Raw genomic sequence first — 12,855 nt, 5'->3', positions numbered from 1 at the left:
AAATGAAAATGAAGATGTAGTTCAACTTTACCATATGACGCGAAACTTGGCTTGTACATTGGATTAAAACTTGTTGATCTGGAAAAAGAGAAAAAAAAAAAAAATTCTTTAATATTAGTGGAGGCATGTTCGGCCGTTTTCTTCAGAGAAATTGGGGAAGGCCCGGCCCGAGTAGAACCAGAAATCAGGAGTGCCGTACGTAAGTCAGTCTGATGAAACACATGCCTAGCACGTGACTGGGGGGGGGGTTCTCAAATCTAACGACTGCGACATCGTTAATTGCTTTCCGAATATCCAAATCCGCTTTTGATTGAGGATTAATTGAAACGCCAAATTGGAGGAAAGCCTGAAAAACTAGAGCCTTCCCTAACTCCATTTCCCCATTCGTGGGGTTTCATCCCTTCGTTCTCAAATTAGGGTTTCTCCAATATCACACTCTGAACAAAATAACTAGCCCCCAGCCCATGAATTAAGGATTTTTATTAATCTCCCTCTCCCCTCTCTCTCTCTCTCTCTGCGAAAACCCTAAACCAAAACTCCCGAAACGAAGCTTCTAGAAATTGGTAGTCAACAATGGCGGAGCACTTGGCCTCGATCTTCGGGACAGAGAAGGACCGCGTGAACTGCCCCTTCTACTTCAAGATCGGGGCTTGCCGGCACGGTGACCGGTGCTCTCGGCTCCATAATCGGCCCACGATCTCGCCGACGCTCCTCCTCTCCAACATGTACCAGCGGCCGGACATGATTACCCCAGGAGTAGACGCGCAGGGGCAGCCAATCGACCCGCGAAAGATCCAAGAACATTTCGAGGATTTCTACGAGGATATCTTCGAGGAGCTGAGCAAGTTTGGGGAGATCGAGAGCCTCAACGTTTGCGACAATCTTGCCGACCACATGATTGGAAACGTCTACGTTCAGTTCAAAGAAGAAGAACAAGCCGCAGCGGCCTTGCAAGCTCTCCAGGGCAGATTCTACTCCGGCCGTCCCATCATTGCCGATTTCTCCCCCGTTACCGATTTCCGCGAGGCCACCTGCAGGCAGTTCGAGGAGAACAACTGCAATAGAGGTGGTTACTGTAATTTCATGCACGTCAAGGTCATTGGGAGGGAGTTGAGGAGAAAGCTCTTCGGAAGGTATCGTGGCTACCGGCCGAGTAGGAGTCGCAGCAGGAGCGCCAGCCCCAGGCATAGGAGGGACTACGACAGGCGCGACAGGGATTATAGAGACCGGGACCGTGATTATTTCCGAGGGAACGGAAGAAGGAGTGGGGACAGACACGATAGGCACGACAGAGATGGGGGACGGAAGAGACACAGCAGCCCCAAGCGAAGCAGGAGTCCTGCGAGGGAAGGTAGCGAAGAACGCCGGGCCAGGATTGAGCAATGGAACAGAGAAAGGGAGGAGAAGCAGTGAAGTACTCTACCTAATTTCTTCTTCAGTTTCCTTCTGCAAGACTTTGGCTTTTCGCGTTGCCATTTTTCTCGTATGATAATCATTTTAGGCTCAGATGTTGCTTTATGCTCTTTCAACTTTGGATTGGACTTTGGTTTGCTTTTGAACCATGAGTGGAACCATTTTTAGCTGCTGATGGTTCCTGTTAGTGTCACTTACTGTAGCTGTGTAGCACTGTGGAATATCTCTTTAGTTCGTCTTAAACATTTCTAAGATATGTGTTTTTTACCTGTTTATAAACTGGTTTTAAAGACTCATATTTTCCGCCCACTGTTTCTTTTTTCTTGTGGGTCTGATTCTGGGGTTCCTCAGTTGCTAGGTATTTCATCTTTTGCATGCTGTGTAGAATTGCTTTCTTTTGTTTGAATATCTATGGGGCTGCTTTTTATAGCTCAAACTTTCCTTGATTTGGCTTTTTGATGCTGTGGGATGTAAAAATGAGGACTACTTTTTCTTGTTTAGCGGTTGTAGATCAGGTTTTTACATCCATAGCTACCAAGCAATTGGAAGAACAGGAGGCCCCAAATTATCGATGCAGGGTCTTATTATCATTCATCCAAATGCATCCTGGATTCTTAAGACATCCAGCTGATGGGCTGACGAACTCTAAACTGCATCATCGTCTATTCACATTGGTTCATGCATTCTGCATTCAGCTATTGGACACCGTCTCCTCTTGTTATGATTATCTGTCCCGATCCTCCCTCATTACTTCCTAGCACTTGACAAGACAAGGTGAAAATTTTCAATTGGTGAAGTCCTTTTGTGGACAGTGGACAAGAGGTTTGTAGTCCATGGTGATGGGCACTTCCCCTGCTAGGCAGGGAGGAAGGTTAAAATATGCTCTGTCTTTTTCTTTCCCAACTCCGAGTATGTCATTAGTGTTCTCAATTGTTATTAACTGCTACAGTTTAAAAACTACAAATGTGATACAGAAATGTACTTAGGTTTTATAACTTTGGTACAACTGCCAAGCATGATTGCACCAAATTGGCAAGAGGATAATGATTTATTTGAGGGTTTTTAACTTTGGTATAGTTGCATTTTGGTTGAAAGATTTTGAAGTAAGATTTTGTAGTAAGTGAGAGGTATATCCTCTAAAGTATTGTTCTATCTTTAAAGCTTGTCAGTTGCTTTAACGCAGTATTCTGGTTTATTCAATTCTTGGCTCATGTAGGATAGAAAGCCTGGGCGCCTGTGTTGCTATATATATCTTTTACCCATGAATCTTTGAATTATTGATTACATATTTGTAAGTAAAACTTACTTGGCTACGCTTAGAAATAGAAAAAATAATAATTTTTATTTAGTAATTTTGTATTTCCTTTCAAGTTAGACATAAGTGTTAATCATGCTAAACTGTGAACTTAGATCTTTGAAGTTCTTTTGCAGTAAAGCTTTGGTGAGAGTTCCTACACTCTTTATTCTATTTGGTCCAATAAATCATCACTTTTTAGGAAGAAAAAGTTTTTTAAAAAAATCATGAAAGGCGGTAAAGGTAAAAGTAGCTGGATGCAATCTAAGTATTTGGGTTATCTTTAATGCCAACTTCAAGAGGAAAACTGACAAGAATGCCGGTGCACGAGCAACTAAAGCAAAGTTTTGAGCTATCCGAAAATCACAAGAGATTTTGCTTGAAAACTAATTGATCTCGCTAACTGACTCCCTTTATTACTATAGTTCAGCAACTATTTGGAAGATCCAATCATAGATCAAAAATCTACAGAACAATGGAAGTCTCCATGATGATCATATTGGTATGCAGGAATCAGGTTAAATACCCCTAAGATTGCTGAGTTTGGCAGGAGAGTGCCCCTCTATGCAAGGTTTTTGTTGTTTTATTGCCGACGATATACCAATAAACAAACCATCAGGTAGCAAGTGGTAAATGAAAATAGAATAAATTGCAATACATAAAAATATAATAAATTATTAAATAACGACTACCACCAAAGAATTTGTTAATCTGATGATCATAGGTTTGATCCAAAATCCCAATAATTGTTCCATGTGGTGATCACTAGAATATGTCCAGAAGATAGAAATGCCATTTTTATATTCTCCCTTTTCTTGTTTAGGCAAAAATAATAAGATCTATTCGTGCAATATTTCTATTCAGAGTACTTCTATTACTCATATTCCTACTCCTAATAGTTATAGTGTTCAAGACCTAGTTTTAGTAGTTTAGGTCCTAATCTATGAGTCGTCTTATTCGTAGCAGTATTCTTTGTTCAAGTAGTCCTTCCTCTTAATTCTTAAGTTCATGTCCTCCTAATAGTTGAAGAAGCCTAATGGATAGACTCAATTTAATGGATTTACCTAGAGGAGTGTAATTTGGAGGCCTAAACTGGATGGTATCAATTTTAGTTCCTTCGGTGAAGAAAGTCGTCTTTCACTCGAAAAAGAGTTCCCTGAAGAGAAAATTTTAGAAGGACTTATGCATTGTAGCAAGGATAAAGCTCCTGATCCTGATGAATTTAAAATGGGTTTCTTGCATAAATTTTAGAATATTATGAAAAAGGGGATTCTAGAGTTATTCAAAGAACTACATCGGGATCATTGTGTACTGATGACTAAGGTGGAGGGGCACAAATATAAAGGAATTCTGTCCAACCAACTTATTTGGGTGCATTGTGTAAACTCATCGTGGAGGTGTTAGCTAGAAGAATAGTAAAAGTGATGGGTAAAGTGATTGGTGAATGTGAACGTACATTTGTAGAATTTTATTTCAAAAAAAGAACATGCATTTGTCAAAAGAAAACAAATTATGGATGTGGTTCTAGCGGCCAATGAGATGGTTTACAATCTACTTTTTTTGGAAAAGAGAAATGGTCTTATACATTCTTGATATAGAGAAAATATATGATCATGTAAATCGGTGATTTATCGACTATATGTTAAAGATATTGAGCTTTAGTGAATAAAGGTCCTTCTTATTTTCTAAGGCTTCTAGAAGCATTGTTGTTGAAAGTCAAGGAGCTGAGTTTGTTCAAAGGACTAAAAATGGGAGAAGGAAAGCAAGTTAAGGAGGTGATCCATTTATTTTTTACAGATGATACTTCAATGTTTTGCAAACTAGATACAGGTGCAGTTATCAACCTCATATATGTCCTTTTGTACTTCCAAGCAGTTTCTGGTAAGGCTGGGAGATGGGAGAGGTGATTGTTGTTTGATTAGTGTGTTGAGACATAAAAAGGTTGAGTTGTCAATAAAGTATCTTTGGAGTGCTGTTGGGAGTAAGTTACAAAGATGTGAGGACGTGAGACTCAGTTCTAGATAGATTTGAGAGGAGACTTGCTGGGCAAAAAAGGAATTTACTGTCCAAAGACGAACACCTAACTCTCATCAAAAGCACTTTGCTTAATCTTCCTGTTTACTGTCCCTTAAGACTATCCCTGCGAGCGTTGCCAAGAGACTGAAAACTATCTAATGCAAATTTCTTTGGGGCGACTCTGAAGATCGAAGAAAATATCATTTAGTGGCAGGGGAATAGGTGAAAAGATCATTGCATCTTGGGTGGTCTAGATTTGACATCTGTTGTAGAGATGAACCAAGCGCTTCAACGAAAGTGGATTGGGCGGGTCCATGGTAGAAAATGGCATTATATAAAAAATGGTGATAGATGCAAAATTTGGTACAACGGATGAAGGTTGGAATTTCGAGAGGGGAGTTAATACTGTATAAAAAAAAGGTGTGGAAAAGAATAAGCATGAGAAGATGTAATTTTTAGGAGTACATCAGGTGGAACATTGAAAGTGGGAAGAGATAAGCTTTTAGAACAACTATTGGCTTAGAGAGGGAGCGCTCAGATATAGGTTTACACAAAATTTTCCAATTGCATGACAAAAAAGATATTTCTATCCATGAGCCATTTAGAAGTAATTGAGGGTGAAAGGGGGACAAGAAAATAGTATATGGGGGTAATAAAGAGCCTCAATGACTAGAAAAATGATGAATATGAAACTTTCCTAAATTCATTTGCCTCATATCCTTGAATGGGAATGAAGACCAGCCGATTTAGAGCCTCAACTTTATAAGAAAATTCAAAGTTAGGTTTTTTTACAACCTTCTTACTAAAACTTACCCCACTGAGATCAAGTTCCCTTATTGACAAACTAGAAGGTAAATGTCACTCTCAAAGCGGCTTTCTTTGGTTAGGAGGCTAGGCGAAGTTGCATTCTCACTATCGAGAAGCTAATGAGGAGATGAAAGATTACAGTGAATGCTTGTTATCTTTGTAGGAGGGCGAAAGAGACTTTTAATCATATTTTGCTTGAGTGTCCAATCGTGCATAATCTTTTGACCATGGCTCATGGGTTATTTGAGGTTAATTGGGCCATGGTTGTTTGTTACGTTAAGGGATGAGATAGGGGCCTGGAAGAGTATCTGTGGTGTAAAAAAGCATGTGCCCTCATTTCCCTTGCTATTTTTCGAATTGTGTGGGAAAAAAGAAACATGACGACTTTTAAGAGGCCGGAGTATGATAGGGTTAGAAATAAATAGTTTCCAAACCCCGAGTTGTTTAGTTAAGGGTCATCTTTTATATTCTTTGGAGGATGACCTTGTTCTAGTAGTTTCGTCTAAGTCCTTGTTCAATAGTTCTAGCATAAAATTGATAGTCAACAATATTATTCTTGAGTAAGAACTGACTGATGGGAAGTTCATGAATGATGGAGTATATAAAAAGAGGATTAGTGAAAGTTACTTTTCAAACAACAATCTTGTATTATCTCTCTTTCGAAATGAAAGAATATCTTTTTATGATCAAGTATATGGACATGTTCTTTACGAGTACCATATGGACATATCAGCACTAATGCATTGGAGCTAATTGAAACTCCATTAAATTCTTGAGAAACAGTAGCAAAACAATGGATCTGGGATGGTCATAGCCATACTTTCAATTTGCATTTTCAAAAATCAAGTCATCCTTTAATACGTGTCAAAGATGGCAAGTGAATAGAACCTAGTGAAAACTAATAGCCATGTTGTTAAAAAATTCCAGGTCCAATACATAATTCAACAACTGCATGTCAAACAGCAATCTGGTATAATCTCTCTTTCAAAATGAAAAATTATCCTTCTATCAACAGGATAATTCAGACAAACTAATAATGCTCCAATAAGAAAAAGATAGAGCATCAGTCCTAGCAATAAATAAAAATTAGTTATCTTGAAGGTCCGATAATTGTTATTCATCAATAATAATTGACATCTCTACTCATGAAAATTAGAATACTCTAAACAGACTAATACAAAGGTCACGGATTACAAAATAATCAATGGCATTATGTAGAAGTCTACAATAGGTTGTACCTTTTACATTGATATAATTAAGCCAAAATTTATTAGATGTATTTCTGGTTCAATATTCCAACTTTAATGATGGGACAATAAACTCTTTGACCTGCCAAGCCAAAGCCAAAATGGGAGCTAGGGAAAGCCAAGCCAAATAATATATTACAGAGGTATTAATATCTTGCGCCATCTCCCCCTCCAGAAAAATCCCAACAATGTTAATTTAATTATACTCTTTGACTTGCCGTGGCAAAAGTCTGATACATAAATCAAAACCTCTAATATAGTCAAGTCGCACTCTTATCCCACCAATTTACCTCACAACAATCTTCAATCACGGTGTATAAAAGTCAGGGAAACAAAAGAATCAGTAGCATGTAGTGCCAACACATGAACGCATGAGCAGATTTAGAATTCAATCAGAATTACATAGTGAAGCATGCTGGGAAAGAATAGGAAAAAATAAAATAGTTGAAAAGTTCTGACCTGATCAATGAGTCAATGTAAAAAATTAGTAATTATACCAACTTATCAATTGACTAAAAGTACAATGAAAATTAGTAGTCATGTTGTTAAAAATTCCATGATCAAATAATTCATTCAAGAAATACATATTTCTCAGATAAAAACAGTAATTTAATAATTAATTGGAGATTTCAATAAACAATCACTATATCCTTCTATTTTTTTCCTTGATAATAGTAAGTTCAGAGTCTAATGTGATTCATTAGATTCTAATACTGATAAGCACCGATTTACATATTTCTTCAACCAATAGAAATGAGCACAAATTAGCTTATTAATTTTGATGCAAACAAGCTATCTGGACATTTCAATTACAAGAGGGGAAAAGAATCACTTGCATCATTTACTAAGAATACTCTCTAAGCTTCTTTTTCACTTTTTATCATAGAGACAGAAGTGAACGTTCTGAGAACAATAAGATATCTAAAGCACACTTTTCATAGTTTTGATTTGATGTCCTAAGTTTTATAATTTTATATCAAGCATTCATAGCTTACAGAATATAACAGAAATCACATTGGCCAACTTATGTGCTTTCTCTTCTAGCTCAGTTGTATAGGATCAAAGTCTTACGATAAGAATCCAAATTTACAGTACAGCAGAATAAGAATCCAGATTTGAGTTCAGGAGCATAGACAGTAAGATCAGCTACCATTTGCAAACCTGCAGAATAAGAGCCTTCCTCGTCAGAAGAAGACAAATAAAAAGGATGAGATTCGAAAGCTACCAACAATTCTTCCATATTATCTCCTCGAACCTTGCAATGAGAGTCATCATAACCTCCTCCTAAAAAGTGAGTTTCCAAACTACATATGTGAATCCAACTTCAAACTTCTCCTCCGAGTTCATAAGGAGTAGTCGAGCCGTTCTAAACATCATCATGCTTCCATTCTATAGAAATCCATAAATTCTAATGCAATCAAGTTTTTCCTTCAAAATATTTTCACTTGGGCAACTAATGATATACATTGCACAGGTAAACATCCCCGAGTTAACTGAAAAACCCACTTCTAAAGCACGAGAAACAGTATCCCTGAGCACAGGATCTGGCGTAACAAAGAGCTTAGGCCTGCATTATCAACAGCCAAGACGGCTGTGATTAAATAATGCCAGAGCAACTTAAAAATGCAACATTCACCGTGCTTCCACGTGACGTGTCCTTATTGGTTGAATGACAACATCTGCAACATTGATCTACTATAACCGAGACTTATTGTAACAGCGTAGAAATGCCAATTTCATATGTTTTGTGCCGTCAGAATATTGGCTAACTAGATGACCCCCCACTCAAGACGTCGCTGGAATCCGCGTCAGGTTTCCTTGCCCACAAAGAAACAGGCATGGATGCCGAAGAAAATTTCTAAAAGCCAAACTGCTCTCAAATAGATCGCTATCCTCCCCTAGCTAGGTCCATATGTACATATTTTTTCCATGTTTCTGATTAAATCTCGCAGTCTTATTCAAGGATTTTTTGTAAATGTACAGTAGTTTTTACTTCTTTTGTTCCTCTTTTAGAAGGATGGAGGATCACGGTTTTCCAGGTGACGACGTCGTTGAAAAGATCGAATTGGATCCGTTGTTTGTCGATTGCAGTGACTGGTTCAATTTAGAACCCCCTGTTCTATCTGATTCATCTCCGGTTAAGGCTTTTTCTAACCCTTCTCCAGAGTCAGTATCTTCGAAAATCTGTGAGATTAAGAGCTTGTTGATGAATGAAGACTATTCGAACGATGAGCTTCCTCAAGAAGAGAATCAGCAGTTTTGTTGCGATTTTTTGGCAGATATATTAGTCAAATCCCCAGTTCAATGCTCCGGTTCTGTTGAGGATCTTGTGGACGCTCCTATCGACAAGGAAACCAACATCCATGATGAGTTTGGTAACAGCGTCCTTTAGAAGGAAAAGATAGATGGAGGTGACATCAACGAAGACGGCTACGATGCCAATGATCCGATCGCCAAGAAACGGAGAAGGTACGGCTAATTTACTCTCGTCTTCCATTCTCTCAACTTGTCTATCAGCGTTTACGGTTGTTGAAACTAGAAATACTTTTATCATTAACCACAAAGGTGATAAGCTTTGGTCTCATGGTTAGTTCTGAAGGATCGCCATTATGCTTATTGTTGGAGGATAATTTAAAGTGTAAGTAACAGGGTGGAGGTTTATATGTGAGGCTTTGTTCTTGCGAGTTGTGATCTGCACAATATGCAGTTAAAAGTGGCTAGATCAGTTTATTTTTCCTTTATTTCTTTACTCTCTACTGGTTGCAAAGATGGATTTCTTGAGGATTCATATATTATTTTTGGGCTGATGTTTATATATTTTGCTCTCTTCCAAAGTTCTCCTGGTTGAACTTTTGACTGTTTGAAGCTGATATTTATAACAAAAGGAAAAAAAAAAGGTGATTGTATGATGCCATCTGGTCATTAAGTGACCTGAATTGGATGGAAAGTTGGTGGAATCAATAGATCTTATTTCCAGGCAATTGAGGAATAGGAATGCTGCCTTGAGATCAAGGGAGAGGAAGAAGATGTATGTGAGAGATCTAGAGATGAAGAGTAAGTATTTGGAAGGAGAATGTCGGAGACTGGGGAGGTTGCTTCAGTGCTTCGATGCGGAGAATCAAGCTCTTCGTCTGAGTTTACACAATGGAGGCAGTGCATTTGGCACTTCATGGGCCAAGCAGGAGTCTGCTGTGCTCTTGTTGGGTATGAATCCTGGACTGTCTGTCCCTTATTGCATTTCTCTTGTAATTGTAGCTCTCAGAAAGCTTGCCTGGTCTAGTGTGAGGTTATACCAAGAAAGTCTCTTAATATATCTGACATATGATTAATTGATTAATTGGTTTTAACATATGGTTCCATGAAACAGAGTGGAAATAATTGCATGGTTACAATTGTTATTGGATTTAAATAACATCCTGAAGGAATTATTTGTTGGGTCTCCTCCTTTTCCTTTTGTCAAATTTAACTTTTAACTAATTTGTTTTAAATGTGTATGTAGCTTCCAAATCGTACAAGCAAATACCAACTTAACTGACTGCCAGTACCATTCCCCTCAAAGAAAACATAAAAGACACTGTTAAGTGACCTGATAACAAGTTAAAAACACCAGGTGAGTAGGACACTGTGCTTAGTTTCCAAGTTATGTAAGATGAGATCGAACGTAGGAATATAAAGGAAAAAAGATTAGCATAACTAGGGATAGAGAAGTAAAATCTTAACAACTAAGGATAATAGGGGAAGATTGATGCTTATTTAAGAAGTACGAAGATCAATGACACTGTTTATTCAGGAAATATGAAGACCAGGGAGAAAATGCAAGGGATAGATAGGTAGAACCAGAAGCACCGAGGGGCATAGAGATGAAAAACAGAAATAGAACAGAGAAGAAAATACAAGAAGAGCAAGAAAGGAACAATACTATTAATGATTCTGAAAAAACCAATATCATAACTCAAATATTTTATGTAATCCTTTTCTTGTTTAGTAGCCTTTGTCTAGGTAACGAGTAGTAACCAAATAAGGATAATGTCAAACAATCAAGGGAACACTGAAAAGTTTTTAAATCACAATCAAACTCATGGCAGGGTGGTACTTGGTTCCTTATTTATAGTACTTTTACTTCTTTTCCTTGTGGAAAAAATCATAATCGAATTGAAAGTTTCCTATGTTATTTATGTTTCCAGAATAACCTAACTAATTTAAAAATATATAAAATACTAACTTAAATTACTCTTTCAAGAAAAAAAAAAAAAGAAATTCTATTAGCTTATTCACTTTCTGCATTACTAGGTACTGTCAGTCATAAGTCTCTTCTTTCTTTGTTCGCAGTCAACTTTGAGCCTTTTGTTGCAAGGGTGGCTGGCATCTAACGTGTCTATTCAAACATAGTTCAGTTAGATTCATCTTTTACAACACAAACTGAGTCACACTGTCATTATTTTTCATGTTAACCAGTAAAAAACTCAAATGAAACTTTGAATTGAACTCAAGATATGTTATATTAAGCTGAATTGAGCTAAATTGTTACTTATTTGACTTGATTCATTTCATACATAGAATTAAACTGAATTAAGCTTAAATTCTTAAATATTTGACTTCCTTCATTCAAACTCCTAAGTCTAGCATTCATTTGCTAACTGTAACTGTAGTTCCCACTTATGTTAGCATCGAATTCCATATGCATATCTGAAAGATACATGTCTTGGGATCATTTGGAGGCTATATTCACCCGTACTATTAAGTAAATCAGCATGGTTTTTTATCACATGCTGGAAGATTTACTATGAACATGTAAGGAGGATGGATGATTAACAACCTTAGTGTTCTCTTTATGGGATTGTTTATCATGATATCCAAATTAAATTTATCCTTGATATTTGTTGCTTTGCAGAATCCCTGCTGTTGGGTTCCCTGGTTTGGTTCCTGGGCATCATTTGCCTTTTCTGTCTGCCCAACCTGCCTCAGTCAGTTCTGGAGGCCATTCCACAAGAAATCATGGAAAAGAAAGATTCAGAAAGCATGGCTCCAAGAGGACGAGGGAGTAAAATATTCACATCCTCAGTGGAAGAATCTTTTGCAAAGAGCAGGAGATGCAAGGCCTCTAGGAGAAGGATGAAATCATTTGCCTTTTCTGTCTGCCCAACCTGCCTCAGTCAGTTCTGGAGGCCATTCCACAGGAAATCATGGAAAAGAAAGATCCAGAAAGCATGGCTCCAAGAGGACGAGGGAATAAAATATTCACATCCTCAGTGGAAGAATCTTTTGCAAAGAGCAGGAGATGCAAGGCCTCTAGGAGAAGGATGAAATCAGATTTCAATGTTCTTAAGAGTTTTTGCATAAAAGCAGTTCTTTATGTTCGACTCTTAAGTAAAAAGTTGTTCTTGGAACACCAAACTACCGGACCTTTAAATCTTGCTTGGTACGTAATAATATTTCTTTTCTATGTTGCATGCTTATATTCTTTATTTGTTTCTTATTGGAATAGAAATAATTGATGCTTCTGTCAAGATCACCGTAAATGAGGGGAAGAGATAGTTCGTCAACACTATATAGCCCGTGCACATGATGGAGGTGAAAAAGTCTTCCTAGTTCTTTTAGATGGGGTTACCCCTGAACCAAAACGATGCAGAATTAAGAGTAGCAGCAATAGCTGTGATTTTGGCCTGTTGTCAGCCCAAAGTGTTCGGGCACTTGCATGATATTTCTTGAACTGATGATGGTAAAACATTTATGTCTTGGACCAGTCTATTTCCTTAACCTCTCTCTGCCTTTTAGTCCACAGTATTTGTATGGAGTTTGCTGGTGGTATTGTTTAGACTCTTTTTCAATACTCTACTTTCACGGTGTAAGTAAAGAAAGTTTTTCGCTTAGACATTAGCATATATCTCTTCTTTTTCTACATAAACACCACTTAGTTTGGGTGGTGCATCATATAAAAAGTGTTCTGGCTTTACCAAGTAAAACAGTAAATAAATAGGAACTGCTGCCAAAGACTTCTTCAAACAATTGGCTAATGCAATGACAGGCCTTCGTGAAGATAAGCTCGGGATAGTTTAATATTAAATTCTAAAAGCAGAA

The 12,855-nt window shown here is 37.7% G+C and overlaps 1 protein-coding gene across 3 annotated transcripts; it reads left to right on the top strand.

The window, feature by feature from the left end:
• The first annotated feature begins 279 nt into the window (after positions 1–279).
• On the top strand, positions 280–12,649 carry LOC110817325 (splicing factor U2af small subunit A-like). 3 transcript variants are annotated; one of them, XM_088210544.1, is made up of 4 exons: positions 280–1,414; positions 1,924–9,981; positions 11,669–12,196; positions 12,286–12,649. In XM_088210544.1, exon 1 carries the CDS (start codon positions 574–576, stop codon positions 1,411–1,413), a length of 840 nt encoding a protein of 279 aa, XP_088066670.1. In that variant the 5' UTR covers positions 280–573; the 3' UTR covers position 1,414; positions 1,924–9,981; positions 11,669–12,196; positions 12,286–12,649. The 3 variants fall into 3 exon arrangements, with proteins under 3 accessions (XP_088066670.1, XP_088066669.1, XP_021901902.2); XM_088210543.1 differs by having other exon boundaries at positions 1,915–9,981; XM_022046210.2 differs by lacking the exon at positions 11,669–12,196 and having other exon boundaries at positions 1,915–9,246; positions 12,263–12,649.
• The last annotated feature ends 206 nt before the right edge of the window (positions 12,650–12,855 follow it).

Source organism: Carica papaya, chromosome 1 (assembly GCF_054855325.1).
Source record: "Carica papaya isolate Zhongbai chromosome 1, ASM5485532v1, whole genome shotgun sequence".
In the NCBI taxonomy this organism is placed as follows: Eukaryota; Viridiplantae; Streptophyta; class Magnoliopsida; order Brassicales; family Caricaceae; genus Carica; species Carica papaya.
This window is presented reverse-complemented; position numbering and strand designations above follow the sequence as displayed.

Excerpts from the sequence above, each read along its gene's own strand:
- LOC110817325 (XM_088210544.1), top strand. The coding sequence starts at position 574 with ATGGCGGAGCACTTGGCCTCGATCTTCGGGACAGAGAAGGACCGCGTG.